The following is a 15294-nucleotide window of genomic DNA, read 5'->3' as shown; positions in this document are numbered from 1 at the left end:
CTGTAGCCTGCCATAGAATTTTCCAGGCAGGAATACTTGTGGGTTTGCATTTTCTCCTCCAGGGATCTTCCCAACCCAGGGATCAAACTGGAGTCTCCTGAGTCTCTTGCATTGCAGTCGGATTCTTTTACCACTGAGCCGCCTGGGAAGCCCTAGAATTCTAAGAGTTGACTTAAAAAATAATTTTACCTCATAAGTTTGTTCCCCTTAACTAACAAATTAATTTTCTTTACTGTTTCTCATTTTGTCTCTTATAATCACCATTTTCCTAGTTCTCTAGGTCAAAGTAATCTTTTACTCTCTCCCTGTATTTTTGTAGGTACCAAATGTTGGAAATACGTCAGCTCTTTAACCTCTTGCTTCTCTGTTCATTTCACAGCCAGTTACTCTAACTATGCAAGCTTCCCTGCTTCTGATCTCTCCCTCTATAATCCATTCTGTGTTTTGCAGATCGTTCTTTTAGAAGATTCGTGTATATTGCTTACATCATGTCAATCTTCAGAGGAATCTATAAGATTGAATCTAAACCTCTAAGTCACTAGAGATCCATCTGTAATCTAGCTCAGCTTGATTTATATTGCTCTTGTTACCTTCACTGTAATCTTTCAAATGAACTTCTTGGCTTACATGCCCATCCCTCCTCAGTGTATACACACGGTTACACTTTTATCACTTACTCTTAGTTGCCAGATTGGCCCACCTATAAGCCATTTTATTCGTTCATTCTGTGTTGCCGCTTAAATGTGTTTAAGCTTCTTAAAATACATAACCTATCAACTTCAATAAAAACTCCAGTCCAAACTGATCTCTTTTTCTCTAAGCTCCAGTTTTATTCATGTCTGTACCACAAAATTTATCATGAGTCTTTGTTACTTAATACATGTATAAGGCTTCTCCTTTCAGAAAGACTGTGCTTGGTGGCAGGGAGTATAAAAGTATACTGGATTATCCAGAAAATTTACTGACTTGATTCATATTTTATTCTTTTATGTGTAAAATAATTTCTTAGAGTCTGGGATTTAAATGAATTAATTATGTATATTATGTGTACAAGGCAAACATAAAAATTCTCTGTTATCATTCATCCTGTAGGAAATCCTTTTTCAAGGAGAAATGAAGAAGAAAACTATATATACCCTAAATGTGGGCGATCAGGACTATGAAGATATGCAAGGTAACTTAATTTTTATAAAGCTTTGTGTTGAAAGCAAAACTTCGTGTTTCCAAACTGTTAGTACATACTTTTTGTTTACAAATTTTCGTTGTTCTTAAACTCTGAAATAGCTGCCTAAATAAGAAGTGCACACTTTTTTTTTTTGGCTCTTCTCATGTCTTGTTTGCAATCAATCATGGTTTTTACTTCATTGAACTCTTTTTATTCTTAAATTTTTGCTCCCTGCTGATTTCAGAATGACTTTTTTTGGTCATTCATTTGTTTTTATCATTGTTGTCATCTTCTTTTTTTTTCCATTCCCTTTCTTCTTTCTGGGAAAAAAAAAAATCTTAAGAGTTCCTTTAGTGAAAGTCTATTGGTGGTAAATGCTTCAGTGTTTTTAAATTTTATCCTCTTCTAAGCTTTTCAAAGAATGATGATACAATTCTGGATTGATAATTACTTATTTTGTCTCTTAGCACTCTGAAGTTTGATTTTTTGGTTTTTCTTTCCCCCCTTTGGGCTATTTTCTAGTTTTTGTTACTAGCTGTCAAGAAATGTCCCTTCAAGTTAATTGTCATTCCCTTGTAGATGATCTGTCTTTTTCCTCTTTTTGGTTTTAAGATACTGTTTACATCTTTGATGTTGTACAGTTTGGCAACATTGTTTCTAAACATGGATTATTTTCTTTTCTCCTATTTAGTATACCTTGTGTGCCTTTTATCTGTTGGATTGTATTTTTTGTTTATCATTCTCAGCCATTACTACTTTAACTATTGCCTGCCCTTTACTCTCTTCTTCTGAACCTCAGTTAATGTGTTAGACTTTGTTCTGACCTCATTTTCCAACCTTCTTTCACAGATTACATCTCCTTTTCTGTCTCTTACAGTCTGGGTAGTTTCTTCAGTTCTTCTAGTTCACAGATATTTTTTTCTTCTGGGTCTAATCTACTGTTTAGCAAACTCTAAGAGATAGCAAAGGACAGGGAAACCTGATGTGCTGCAGTCCATGGGGTCGCAAAGAGGCAGACACAACTTGGCAACTAAACAACAATAGTGTAGTCTTTGAAAGTTCTAATGTTTGAAGCCAGTGGATATCTAAATAAATTTATAATGAATATAGTATGTAAAATATAAAAATAAATCTCAAGTCAGCTTATTTTCTTTGGCTTGGTGATGTTTGATTATGAGGTGTGGAATCCTGAGGGCCTAAATTAGGGATGTTATCATTCAGAGGATTTATATGTATTTGTTTTTTTCTGAACCCATGCTGGAACCACTTTATAAAACCCCATTTGAGGGTCTTGGCTTAAAAGGGGAATCTCCCAGGGTCAGTTTCCCTACCTGGGTTGGCCCTAAAGGTTAGTCTCTAGATCTAAACACTAGTATGAACATGTGTTCTCAGGGTGATCTCAGCTTTTCCATTTGCTTGGCATATACTGGTCACATTTCAGCTGACTGTTTCTTTATTTTTGTTTTATTTTATGTCATATCTTGGAGTTTCTTTCACTTTTGAGCAAGCACTGCTTACTTCCTGTGTGTTGGTTACATTGCTGGTAGGTGTTTTAAATGAGTTAAAAACCCTAAGGAGTATAATTTTTGGCATTATCTATTCAGATTACAGATGTACAGACACATTGGTCTAGAATTCCATTTTTAAGAACTTATCTTACTGATAATACTATTAAAAGTGAGAAACAAGTTTTTCATTGTTTGAAAACAAGTGGTTGTCCCATCTTTAGATTGAAACAACAACAACAAAAAACTCAAACTGGTGTGTATAGTATTCTAGCATTTGTCTGAAGAAGGAGGTTTAAAAGAATATGTATTAGGATTTGCTTGTCTGTACATTCCATTATGTCTTTGGAAGAACACAGAACAAGCTTAACAGTTGTTACTTGTTGCACTGGGTAGAACTGAATACATAGAGGTGGATTTGCTTGGGAGATTTGTTACTATAACCTTTTTAAAATTTTTAAATATTTGAACTGTATGATTATTGTTTTAAAATTAAATTCATGAAAAATTCTTTTCACTCCTCCTTAAATTTAAATTAGTAAACATTGGAGGTTTTGTGCTCAAGGAGTTTGTTTCTTAAAGTGCATCTAAGATCTAATTGCTTTGTAGAAGGAGGGCCCTCTAGAGTAATGAAGTCCATCATACTACCAGAAACATAAGTCATTTGATCTGGAGAAATTGAAAGCATATGTGACTGCTTTACTTTATAGGTGAAGAAAACAAAGATAATACTGCTGCCACTAGTGTGCTGTACAGTGAAGCTGATAGATGTCCAATATGTCTCAGTTGCCTGTTAGAGAAGGAAATTGGTTTTCCAGAAAGCTGTAATCATGTCTTCTGCTTGACCTGTATTCTTAAATGGGCAGAGGTGAGTCTAAGTATTAAATATTATTGTATTTTAATTCCCTAGCATGATTTCATTCTACCTAAAGACTGCCTTTCATAAATTATTTCACAGTAATGTGTTTTTTTCCACTTAGGACGAATGTCTCTGTATTGCTCCAATTTTGTTGACTATTCTCTTCTAAACTTTATATATTCAGCTTTTTGTGCTTTTGTAATACAAAATTATAAATGCATACCTAAAAAAATTATTGGAAAATAGATTAGGTATTTTTTTCTGGTAGAAACACAGTAATTCATCTTCAGTGTACTTGACCCTCTTGTGATTATATCTGCTTACTACTAATAATGCTTTCTCTCTGCTTTGTGTTTTATATTTTTCAGAGAATTTTTATATAGATTATTAAATTTCTTCCCTATATCAGCCTTGTGGGATAACCAGAACAGATGTAGCAGTGTCTTTACATTTTACAGATGAGGAAACTTGGATTCTGTGTTCTATAACTTGGCCAAGGTCTCATAGCTTAAGAGGCAGAAATAAATTTATAACTGCATTTTCTAATTCCCGTATTATGAACTATTTTCAAAGTTAGAGATATATTGAGGTCTTCATAGATAGTAAATGATTGAGAAATAGAAAAATTTGAGACTTTTAATGTATTATGTTGATACAGTTTGTGCCAAGTAGATCATACTACTGTACAGTGAGTATTCATTATGAGCCCTGTTGTTGTGAATTGTGAAATGAAAACTTGTCACACAGATCATGTTATATTTTTTGAGTTAGTAATTTGTCAGTGTGTAAAAGTTAGTAAAGGAAATAAATCTTAAAAATATTTTTAGTATTAGCTGCATTCAAATTGTTTGTTGTCCTTAAGCACATTAGAATTAATTGCCTTTTGCATAATTGGGGTTTTCACAGTTCTGTGGCTTACCTATATTTCATTAATAGTGTGGAAAAGGGAACATAACTGTACTGACTATGGCCAAGTTCTGGGAGGAGGAAAAAAAGATTTGTTATACCATTTGAATTCATAATAGCATACTTGAAACAGTTCTAATTAGATAAAAGTCTAAACTGGTCTTTGGCGAGAAAGGACTCAGGATAGGTGAAAATGTATTTCGGGACAAAATCTTTTGAGTTTAATTATTTAGTATAATTCTGAACACTCCTGTGTGTTTGCAGGAGTGTTTACTAATGAAATGAGAATGCGTATTTTTCTCTGCCACCCAACTAATGATTTCATCTGTGTTAAATTTAGTGCACCATGGTTTGCTCTGTGATTAGATATCTTAAAAATAGAAGCATTTTTTGCTTCCAGTAGAGAAACAGTTACTAGATGGGCAGAAGTCTTCAATTTGATGCTTTTTGTAAGATTGTATGCAGTGACCACATAATAGGTTCAGCAACCGTGATTTGAGTGTGTGTTTTTCTCTGGAGATGAGAATATATAAAATAGACTTGATTCACCTCCTTCATTACACTACATGTATTTTTGATACAACCATTAGCTTTATCATGGTGTGCAAGTTCAGGTTTCTCTAGAGTGTGAATCTTAAAGTGGTACTACGAGGTACATATTCAACTCTACTAGATAGTGCTAAACTTGTCTTTTTTAACTCTTGCTGAATATTTTTAGGTTGAAAATACTTGATTACATACATAATGTTGCAATCAGCACTTTTCTCTCATGTAATGTCTTTCTTGTTTTGTGTTACTTTTTTTCTTTAAAAAGAAAATACTTACCTGCTGTATTACCATTAATTGTGTTAGAGAGTGGGGGAATTGGGATATTGTTTAAACAAAAGTAGTTAACTTTGGAAGTAGAGAATAAACAGAGTATTTTGAATTATTTCATTGTCCATAATGGGAATAGCATACATCAGTTAAATAAGCCATTTAAGTTGAGCAGTAACAAGAGCACAGTCTTCTAATAAAATGTTCATTATAAATAATAAATGAATATTGGTTAACAAAATCACTTAGGATTTGAACTAAATTTTCAGTTTGAATTTTTTATTGGTATGATAAAAAATTAGATATGTTTGAGGTATGTAAGCGCTTTGACAAATAGAAACGTTTCATATTCACTGCTGTAGTTATTCATGACCATTAGTTATTAAGATCTCTCTTCTCATTTTCCTCAGCCTCCTTCTGTTCTTAAAAGAGAGGCATGTAGTTTACTTTGGATTTCAGTTTTAGCAATAAGTGTCCATATTCAGTCTCTGTTACTGGCCAGGCTTGTGCTAATAAGGCTTTAATGTATATTCTTTCATTTAAATTACTGTGTTAATGGTTATTTGTTATTCAGGGCAAGGATCCTGAACTCTTAATTTGTTTCTAAATACTTCAAGAGATAGCCTAAAATAAAAATACTTTTTAAAAATTGACCCATAGTTTTAAATTTTATTAATGTTCACTTCTAGTAGGAAGTTAGAAATCAAAAGTGAGATTTACAGTGATTGGAAATCTACATAATAAGAAAAAAGTACAAAATGTATTCAGGGTCATCTTCCTAGTCTTCTCTTTCAGAAGTTCTGCTGAAGTATCTGAGATTTGTACTCAAGATTCACTAAAATATGATTTGGAATAGTTATCAAGAACCAAGAAGAACTCATTTATTTACTGTCACCATAATATTTTAGGCATTGAAGCAATTCTCTGTAAGAGACAAGTAAAGTACATAATAGTCTAGTATATTTATTTTGGACACACTCCTGGAATTTCTCGTGTTCTTAAAATACCTATATCCAAAGTCACTATTAGTTTGAATTTCTTTAAGCACTAAAATTTTGATTCTGTGTTTATTTAAAACAAAAGCTGTATGAGGATTTTAAAGTGAGTAAGTAACTGAATTTAGTTGCTGGATATTTCATAGCATTTACTTTACCTAGGGCAGAAAGATTCATGGAAATGATGATCTTCATGGCCCAGAGCCTAATGGCTTCCCATTAGGGACACTAGGATAAATTGAAATTAAACATGTCTACGTTACTCTATGTTTAATTTCAAGGATCTCAAGAGATGGTAAACCTGTTGGTTTATAAAATAAAAATGATGATTTTGAAATAGAATATTAAATCTAAACAAAGACATAGTAATTGGCACTTTAAGAAAGTTGAAATTCTTGCTATTTTAAAGCATCAATATTAGAACTGAGAATCTGGGACTAAAGGAGACCTTTGACCTGATGAAATATGTATAGAACTAATACATTAAACTTTATCAGCTACTTAGAAAGTTAAGTATTTTTACTGTGAGCAAAAATGCAGTCTAAACATATTGAGGACATTTAGTTTACACATAAGTTTAATCTTGATTGTCTCAGTTTGCACATTTTAAAGTAGATAATTAGAAAGGTGAAGGCTAGAGTAGTTTGACACATGGTTATAGTATTCACAGCCAATCATAATTATGATCCTCAATAGACACTAGGGTAAGCTACACACACTCACATATACATGTTAAGAAAATAAGATGTATGGTTTGACAGGTTGTCAAGAAGTGGTTAAAATTTTGACCCTTAAAAGGTTTAAGTTTGAGGACTTGGAAACATTTCATGTTTGAAGTGTTTAAGGTGTTTTTTTTTTTTTTAAACTCTATTTAAAGGAATATGCAATATGTCTGATTAGGAGGTTCTTGTTATCCACTGGGGTTCTTTTCACTTTTAAGTAATGTAAATATTCCCTGTATTTTTAAAGTAACTTTTAAATGTGATTACCTTTCCTACTATAAACAAATTATCCTCCCTCAACTTGCTGACAGCTTCAGTTTGAGAAAGTAAGGTTAATGAAATAAAAATTTGACAATTGGCAAGGGTATGTTTTCTCTCATGAGACTAGAAATGAAGAGTCTTACTGTGGTGATATATGGTTCTTGAAGAAGTCAGACAACAGTGTTCAATGCAGACAGGTGAGGAGTATATTTTTGAATTAATAATACCAAAAAAATCAAAATATGACTAGTTGACTTATATCTTGACTCCTGATGTGTTTTATACAGATGTTCCGTTAAGCAGTGGGTAGAAAAATTTATGTATCATTCTAATGATTAGACTATTGTTCGGTTACATAATTCAGCAAAGTTTTATTGCCTGGATTTTCCCAACAGTTTTTGCTAAAATTTAATCTTTCTTTACTCCTGAACTAAACCAAATCTGTTATATAGTTCTCAGTGAACAGTAATTTAAACATATCTGTGGAGCACTACCATTAGTCCTTATCTTTATAAAGCATTGTTAAATACATTAATTCATTTGATTATTGCAACTTATGCAGTAGGTGATTCAGGGCTGTCTATCTTCATCCTTAAAGTAGATTAGAGGGGTTGCTAGTTCTGACATCTCCAGAACTTGAATTTGTGACTGATTATTCCAAATTCTCAGTTGTTCTCACTCTGTAGGTTAATTCTTTGGTATAACCTTTGATAGAAAAAGAATATGTTTATATTGTGAATGCTCATTATCTAAAGCATATATATATATATAATAGATTTTCATTATCGGTTGGATGTATATTTCTTTATAGTCTTAATTTTAAATGTCAGAATTTGTAAAATGATTTATATAGATAGTTTATGGGATTTTCTCTTTCCATGCTAGAAAAAGAAAGTCTTAACTATTAAATGTTAAAATAAAAGAAAAAAAGATTAAAAGTAATTCTATCCAACTGTTGTAATACATCTTTAAGAAAATGAAAAAGTTTCTTTTGAGTAGTTAAACTGTTTTCTTGCTGTTAATTTTATCACTGACAGCCATTTGTCTTGTAGGGATACATTCCTGAAAGTGGGTTATAAAGAACCATAGTTTCATTAATATGCATTGACAAGGACTGTCTTGAAAGAACTGGTTAAATGTGATAGCGTATATGTAGGCTGACTACAAGTGAGCATTTTCATTAGGGGTCCAGACTACGTATCTTGGGACCATCAAGGCGAAAGGATAGGTCCTGGTGAATGACTTTGAAAATAAGCATCAACCTGTGATAGTGTAATTCCTAAATCACTTTTGTTGATTTTGAACTGGAGTTTTATATAATGTGCTCTATTTATCAGTAAGAGAGATTGATGTTTTAGAGATTCCCATGGACAGACAAACCTACCTAAAGCATAGGAACTGAGATTTAGTCTTTAAGCACTTACCTTTAACACTTGCTTCTCTCTCTCTAGGAGGGGCTATCGGTAGGCAGCCTTTGTGATTGAGGATAGAGCAGCAGCAGGAAGCAAGAAATATTAGAAATCAAGAATCCTGAATTCCCAAATAAGGAAGGTTTCCTGTTCTTACATTTAAATATGGGTTTGTCTGAGCTGGGAATTTACAACGCTTCAGAATACTAGGGTATGTTTTACTGAAATCATTAGGAAGATTATTTTTTTCTATTGAAATTGCTTCCTTAACTGATAAAACTTTACTAGAGAGCATTCACAGTAAAATGTATGCTCTGTTCTTTTAATACACGTTACATTGTAAAGTAGTGATCAAATTCTGTTCATTTTCTAGCTGTATCACAAAGTTGAATGATATTCTATTAGTTTGCTGTGAAACTAATTAAATTAGACACTTAAAAATTGCTAAAAGTCATTGTCAGTTAAAATAGGTGAAAGAGCACATATATATATATATACACACACATATATATATATATATATAAGGACTCAAAATGGTGAATAACCAAAGTGTATTTATTTTTGTTGTAAAATTTGGGATAATTTTCTTCAGAACTAAAAATACATTTTAAAGCAGAATTAAGTGTATTTTAAAATTCCATTAGTTTAAAATGTGAATTTTTAAAACGACACAACTTAAAAACTAAATTAGTTATTTTAGTGACACAAACTCAAGATTAGAATATCTTTGAGATTTTCTGAATGGATATCTGCTGGATTATGAGGATGAAGAATCCTCAGGAATGCTTTAAAGTTAGGCCAATGCAAACCATTATTTAAAACCTTTTTTTCCCTGTTAAAGCTATTTGATCATCATAGGTATATAATTTTATGCTTTAGTGTCTATTAATGATGGTGTTTTTGAGCTTTAGCATATGCTAGTATAAGGTACTCTTATACTTTTCTTAGAGTTTACATTGAAGGAAAAATTAAAGATCCACTTAATTTTAAAAAATCTGTTTCAGTTTTTTTTTCATTTAATTCTTTTTTAATCACTATTTACTGAAGTATGCTGTGAAGACTTAACTCAGGATAACTGAATTTTCTGTTTCCCCTTTGAAGCGCTTTGCTAAACTGCTTTAAGGTCAGAAATAGATGTCATGATTTCTCAGTAGCCATAGCAAAAGATATTTTGTCTATTTTAGATAGCTTATTTTCTCTTTTTTTTTTTTTTTTAAATCTGGGGAGGATAACCTGTTTTTAAGAAATTTTTCTAAAAAAAAAAAAAAAAATTTTCTAATGGCTAAGCCTGAGCCAAAGAAAATCTATTAATTTATTTTCTAATGTTAACTAGATTATCTTTAGGAAATAAAAGTATAAACAGATTATCTTATTATATAGCAGTAGTTTTTCAACTACTACTTTTGTATTTCTGTTTTTTTTCTTTTTGTTTTTTAAATAGTGAAACCCTTTCTTCACATGAAACCTTACACATATCCATGACAATTATGCTATGGAAAAAAACAAAACCAAAATCTTTCTCAGAATTCTTTATTATCTGTAAGAGATCAAAATGGAATGACTCAGGTTAGAACTCTGATACTTTGAACATGGTAAAGGAAAGAGTGCCATTTAACTGATGTCAACAGAGGAAATTTAATAAAGAAAATGAGATTGCATAATTTCAGGGTTTTAGAAAGGCTTGGTGTATCTGACATATATCTGATATTTAAATTCCTTTAACACAGTGACTTTTTGGATTGTAGTGTTAGTTTATATCGAAATAGGTATAAAAATAGTTTAATGTCCATATATGTCATGAACTTTGAAAAGTCCAATTAAAACATCATTAACAATTCGTGTCTCTTACATGTATATGTACATCATATTGTGAGTTTTCATTAGTGAACCAAGCTTTTTTACTATTAGTGCTATAAAGCCAGTTGACGTTCGGAAGACTTTACATAATACTTAGTGTATGCCATTAATTCCTGCAGAAACCTCAGAGATTATTATTATCCCTATTTTCACAAAAGAGACGTAGAAAGGCTATGTAATTTGCTTAACATTAAACATGAGGAAATGGCAGCCCACTCCAGTATTCTTGCCTGGAAAAATCCTATGGACAGAGAAGTCTGTCGGGCTACAGTCCGTGGGGTCACAAAGAATCGGATGTGACTGAGCTCCTAAGCACACGCATGCGTAGACAGGGCAGAATATGAAAATAGTAAATCCAGAGCCCTTACACATCTATTTTAATAGTTTTTTTTTTAAATGAAGGAAACAAAATTTATTATTATTTTATGTATTTAATGAATACTTATCTAAATTTACCTTTAAAATAGAAAATGCATTTTGAAACTTCAGTAAAAGTAAGTACTTGAAGGTTTCCATGTTAGAGTATTCTTTTGAGTTATAAATGTGTTAATACAGCTTCTAGGCTAAGGCATTTTATGCAGTAAATTCTAATATAAACAACAGTCACATAGTTATGATGCTGAGTTCTTTGAACTAGAATTGCTATTTGCAATGCATTATTTAAAAGGTATGGACAGCTTTGTTGCTCCTTGTAGTAAAGTTTTTTAAGGTCAAATTTTTCTGAGGGGAAAGTAATAGCATCCTAAATCCATGGTACTTGGAAGTAAGCTGAGGTGGGTTCTACAAATCTGAACCGATTTAATATAGTAAGGAAGGTCACATTTCCTAATTCAGATACAGTGTAAAGCATTTGATCAAGGCCTCCCTACTTAGGAAAAGAAAAATCACTTTTTAGCAGGGTAGTAAAAAGTAATTCAGTTTGTTTTAGCTGCTCCCAAAGTAACTCACAAGCTTTTGTGAAAATGTATTATATGATCAAGGGCCACACACATTCTGTTCTGCTTGCACTTGGTTTATCTTGGTTTGTGCCAAAGTCCAGAAAAGCAAAAATCACATTTTTCTACCTGGGAATATAGGATTATTTATCAAAACCTGATTACTGTCTTTTCTTTTAGACTATTACTATTAAGTTGTTAGAATCCTGATTTACTTTTATAACCATAGGTATTAAAATATCACCTTTTAGTATGGTCTTCATAGACTGCAGAGTGTTCCCTTTTACCCTAGTAGATGACATACTTTAATCTTAAAATATTTAAATAATATAAACCTTTCCCTATACAAACATTTAATAATACTACCAGAGAAACTGTTAATTAAGAGTTGATGCATATTAATTTTGAAAGTACAGGAAGTAATACTTGTGTCAAAATAAAGATTTAGAATTACAGAGTGGGCAGAGGACAGTTTTTCTTAATCTGTAAAGAAAGCCTAATGCAGTTTGTAAAAGAACAGCAAACTAATAAAAAAGAGTTAGGCAAAAGGCATGAATAGACGGTTTAAAGAAGAATATCTTTTAAGAGCCCTTAAGTATGAAAATATTTTCAACTTATATAAAAGGAGATATAAATCGAAACTGTTATGACATACATATTAAGAATGGGGCAGCTGTGAAATAGTAATATGAGCCAATCTAAGATCGGTAGATAGGTAATAAAGAGAAATACAACATTAGGTTCAGCATCTGAATTTTATATTTAAAAGATAACACGTGTTATGTATAAACGTTGATACATGTAAGAAACTACTTCTGGAAAGGGTACCTATGTGACTGAGGGAGGAGTGGAGAAATCTTTCCTTTTCTTCATATCTACTTTTTTTTTTCCTTTTAAATTGCTGGTGCAGCTGCTTTTTCAAGATTCATTTGGGGGGAAATATTGTCATAGAATATTAAAATCTGTGAGGGACCTGTCCAAGCCATTCCTTCTACAGCTTATTTAGAACTTCTCAAGTGCTTTGGATCACAGAACTAATGATTTCAGCCCAGATTCCTTTCATTGTAGCTGTAGTTCTCAACTGGGCAGCAGGTCTTAATAGGTATTATCTTGATAACAGTGATCTTTGTCTTGTTCATTGTATTCCACTTATTTAGCATACAATAGATGCTCAGTAAATGTTTGAAATTTTTAAAATTATGGTATTTATTTGTGACATGACACAGATGGAAAGTGTTTCATCTTTATCTTTGAAAGAAGAAAAAATTGTTTTTCTGTTGTTTCCTATTCCAGTGAAAAACTTACCATAAATGTTATAGTTTAATTTTGACCTATTTTAAAGAGACATTTGTAAAGTTATAATTTGTTAATGATTTTTCAGACACTGCCTTCATGTCCTATTGACCGGAAACCTTTTCAGGCGGTGTTTAAATTCAGTGTATCAGAAGGTTGTGTTAAGGTAAGGCTTAGAGTTAATTTTGCAGAATGAACTGTGTAAATTTAATTGAGATGATTTTGCTTTAATAGATATTTGAATGTATTTGTGAATTAACTAAGTTTAATGTGTTTAATCTCCATTAAAAAAATGAACAGGATATTAGATTCAGAGACAACCCCCCACAAACCCCCACAAAAATGTCCAAAGTACCCGGAAATTATGTTTTCATGAAAAGCATATAATGTTGAGAAGATTAAACAAGTAAAATTAAATATAAAATGGTGTCTTTGTTCTTAAGTGCTGGTACTTGAAGGAAATGGTTTAATTGGAGAAAAATAGGGGAGTTTATTAAAATCTTGAGAAGGATGAGAAAGACTTCTCACAGTTTTACAGTTGTTATGGGCAGCTAACTTTTCTTTTGTTAAATAGTTTTATTGTAATGCTTAATCCTGATCACAGTCTTGAGATGCACACATCACACTGATGTTCTTTGATTATGAACCATGATATGATTTGTATTCACATTTATTTTTGGCTTACCAAAAAAAGAAGAAAGAAATAGAAATAATATTCCTAAATTGATGAATAAAAAGTGAAGAGAGTAAGTAGTAAGTAAAGTGAAATGTGTGGGAAAGAGATTTCTTGACATTATTGCTGATAAATCAGGAATGGTATTGTAAAAATGAAAATATATGATATGTATAAATGATGCCATTATGGGAAAGACAAACTTCCCAAGTAGCAGCAAGACTGGTTGCTATCTTTGTGAGTAGAAAGGGGTATGTAAGCAATGTAAAACTATTTAAACATTAAATATTCCTATTGTAGGTGTTTATAATTTGTTTTGATTATTTTCTCCAGATGAGTCTCAGTGACATAAGGTACAAATGAGACTGCAATTCAAATAAAATGACATATGTAAAAGATCATCATGTTTTAACTGTGTAACTCTGGACATTATGCAGATTAGTATATATTTTCAACAAAAGATAAAACATTATATATATATGTGATATTATAATTAAAATTATAAAGCATAATTTCTCTGAAAGATGTGTTCTCTGTTTTTCTAGACTATGTGCGTGTGTGTGCGTGTATATGTGTGTGTGTGTGTGTGTGTATATATATAAAATGTTGCATGAATTGGCCTCCAAAGATACTCGGTAAAATTTTGTTCTGTTGCTTGGAATAAAATGTGTGTTTTCTTTAATAGGAGTTGAATGTTACTTAAAAGTTTGGGATAGTGCTAATTTTGTTAAACTTAAAATGTATTTTTTATCGTATGTGCTATTATCTATATACTCTTAATATCCTTCTTTGCCCTTTTACTTCTTTTGAATCTTTCTTATCCTTTTCCCTTTACAATTAAACTCGAATGAGACATGCATAGTTGCTTATATTTTCAATCAATTGTTGGACATCTCTATCTAGAATACCAAAGGAATCTAAACATTAACAAAGCCCAAACTCATCTCATTCCCAACCCCTCTGCCAACCTCAGTTTATGGTACTGTAATCCCAGTCATCCAGATCAAAAGCCTCTGGAAGTTTTCCATTTTTTTCTCTTTTCATTATTTTTGCTTCTTCTTTCTGCACAATGTCTTAAATTCATTCCGTTTCATTACCTCTTTGTAGACCTCAGGCTGTCTGTCATCTAGACCTGTTCTGCCAGTAGAAATATACTATCAATACAAACCACTCTATAAACATTTTAGTAGCCACATTAAAAGAACAAAAAGAAACAGTTAAAATGAATTTTTATATTTTGTTTCATCTAACAATATATTATTTCAACATGTAGTATTTTAGAATTGTTACTGAAGGATTTTATCTCCTGTTGTTTTCGTTGAAATCTAGTATATATTTTACACTTACATCTCATTTTAAACCAGCCACATTTTCACATGCTTAATAGTATATGTCTGGAGAGGGCAATGGCACCCCACTCCAGTACTCTTGCCTGGAAAATCCCATGGATGGAGGAGCCTGGTGGGCTGCAGTCCATGGGGTTGCTAAGAGTCGGACACGACTGAGCAACTTCACTTTCACTTTTCACTTTCATGCATTGGAGAAGGAAATGGCAACCCACTCCAGTGTTCTTGCCTGGAGAATCCCAAGGATGGGGGAGCCTGGTGGGCTGCCGTCTATGGGGTCGCACAGAGTCGGACACGACTGAAGCGACTTAGCAGCAGTAACTATTGTCTCATACAGTATAGTTCTACACTGTTACAAGAGCTTCCTTCTAGTTTCCTGGCTTTTATAGTTTGTCTTTAACTGGTTCATTCTCCATATCACTGTCAAAAAAAGCAAATTTGATCCTTTCATTTACTTACTTGTAAACTTTCATTTATTTTCAGATTTCTGCAGAATTATTTTCTTTTTCAAAGCCTTTACCGTCTGGTCCTAATATATTACATCAGTTTCAT

At 32.0% G+C, this 15294-nt stretch overlaps 1 protein-coding gene across 3 annotated transcripts in view; it reads left to right on the top strand.

Moving 5' to 3' along the window:
* SCAF11 (SR-related CTD associated factor 11) overlaps positions 1–15294 on the top strand; it is an 89438-nt gene that overhangs the window by 35455 nt on the left and 38689 nt on the right. For 2 of the 3 annotated variants that reach the window (XM_043446253.1, XM_043446252.1), the window contains exons 3-5: positions 1093–1174; positions 3381–3538; positions 12812–12889. In XM_043446253.1, coding sequence (XP_043302188.1) covers positions 1114–1174; positions 3381–3538; positions 12812–12889 — 297 coding nt within the window. In that variant the 5' untranslated portion in view covers positions 1093–1113. Of the gene's footprint in view, positions 1–1092; positions 1175–3380; positions 3539–8680; positions 8850–12811; positions 12890–15294 lie in introns of those variants that run through there. The other variant, XM_043446254.1, reaches the window with a different exon arrangement.

Source organism: Cervus canadensis, chromosome 25 (genome assembly GCF_019320065.1).
Source record: "Cervus canadensis isolate Bull #8, Minnesota chromosome 25, ASM1932006v1, whole genome shotgun sequence".
NCBI classification, from domain to species: domain Eukaryota; kingdom Metazoa; phylum Chordata; class Mammalia; order Artiodactyla; family Cervidae; genus Cervus; species Cervus canadensis.
Note: the sequence above shows the minus strand (reverse complement) of the source record. Positions and strands in the feature narration are given on the sequence as shown.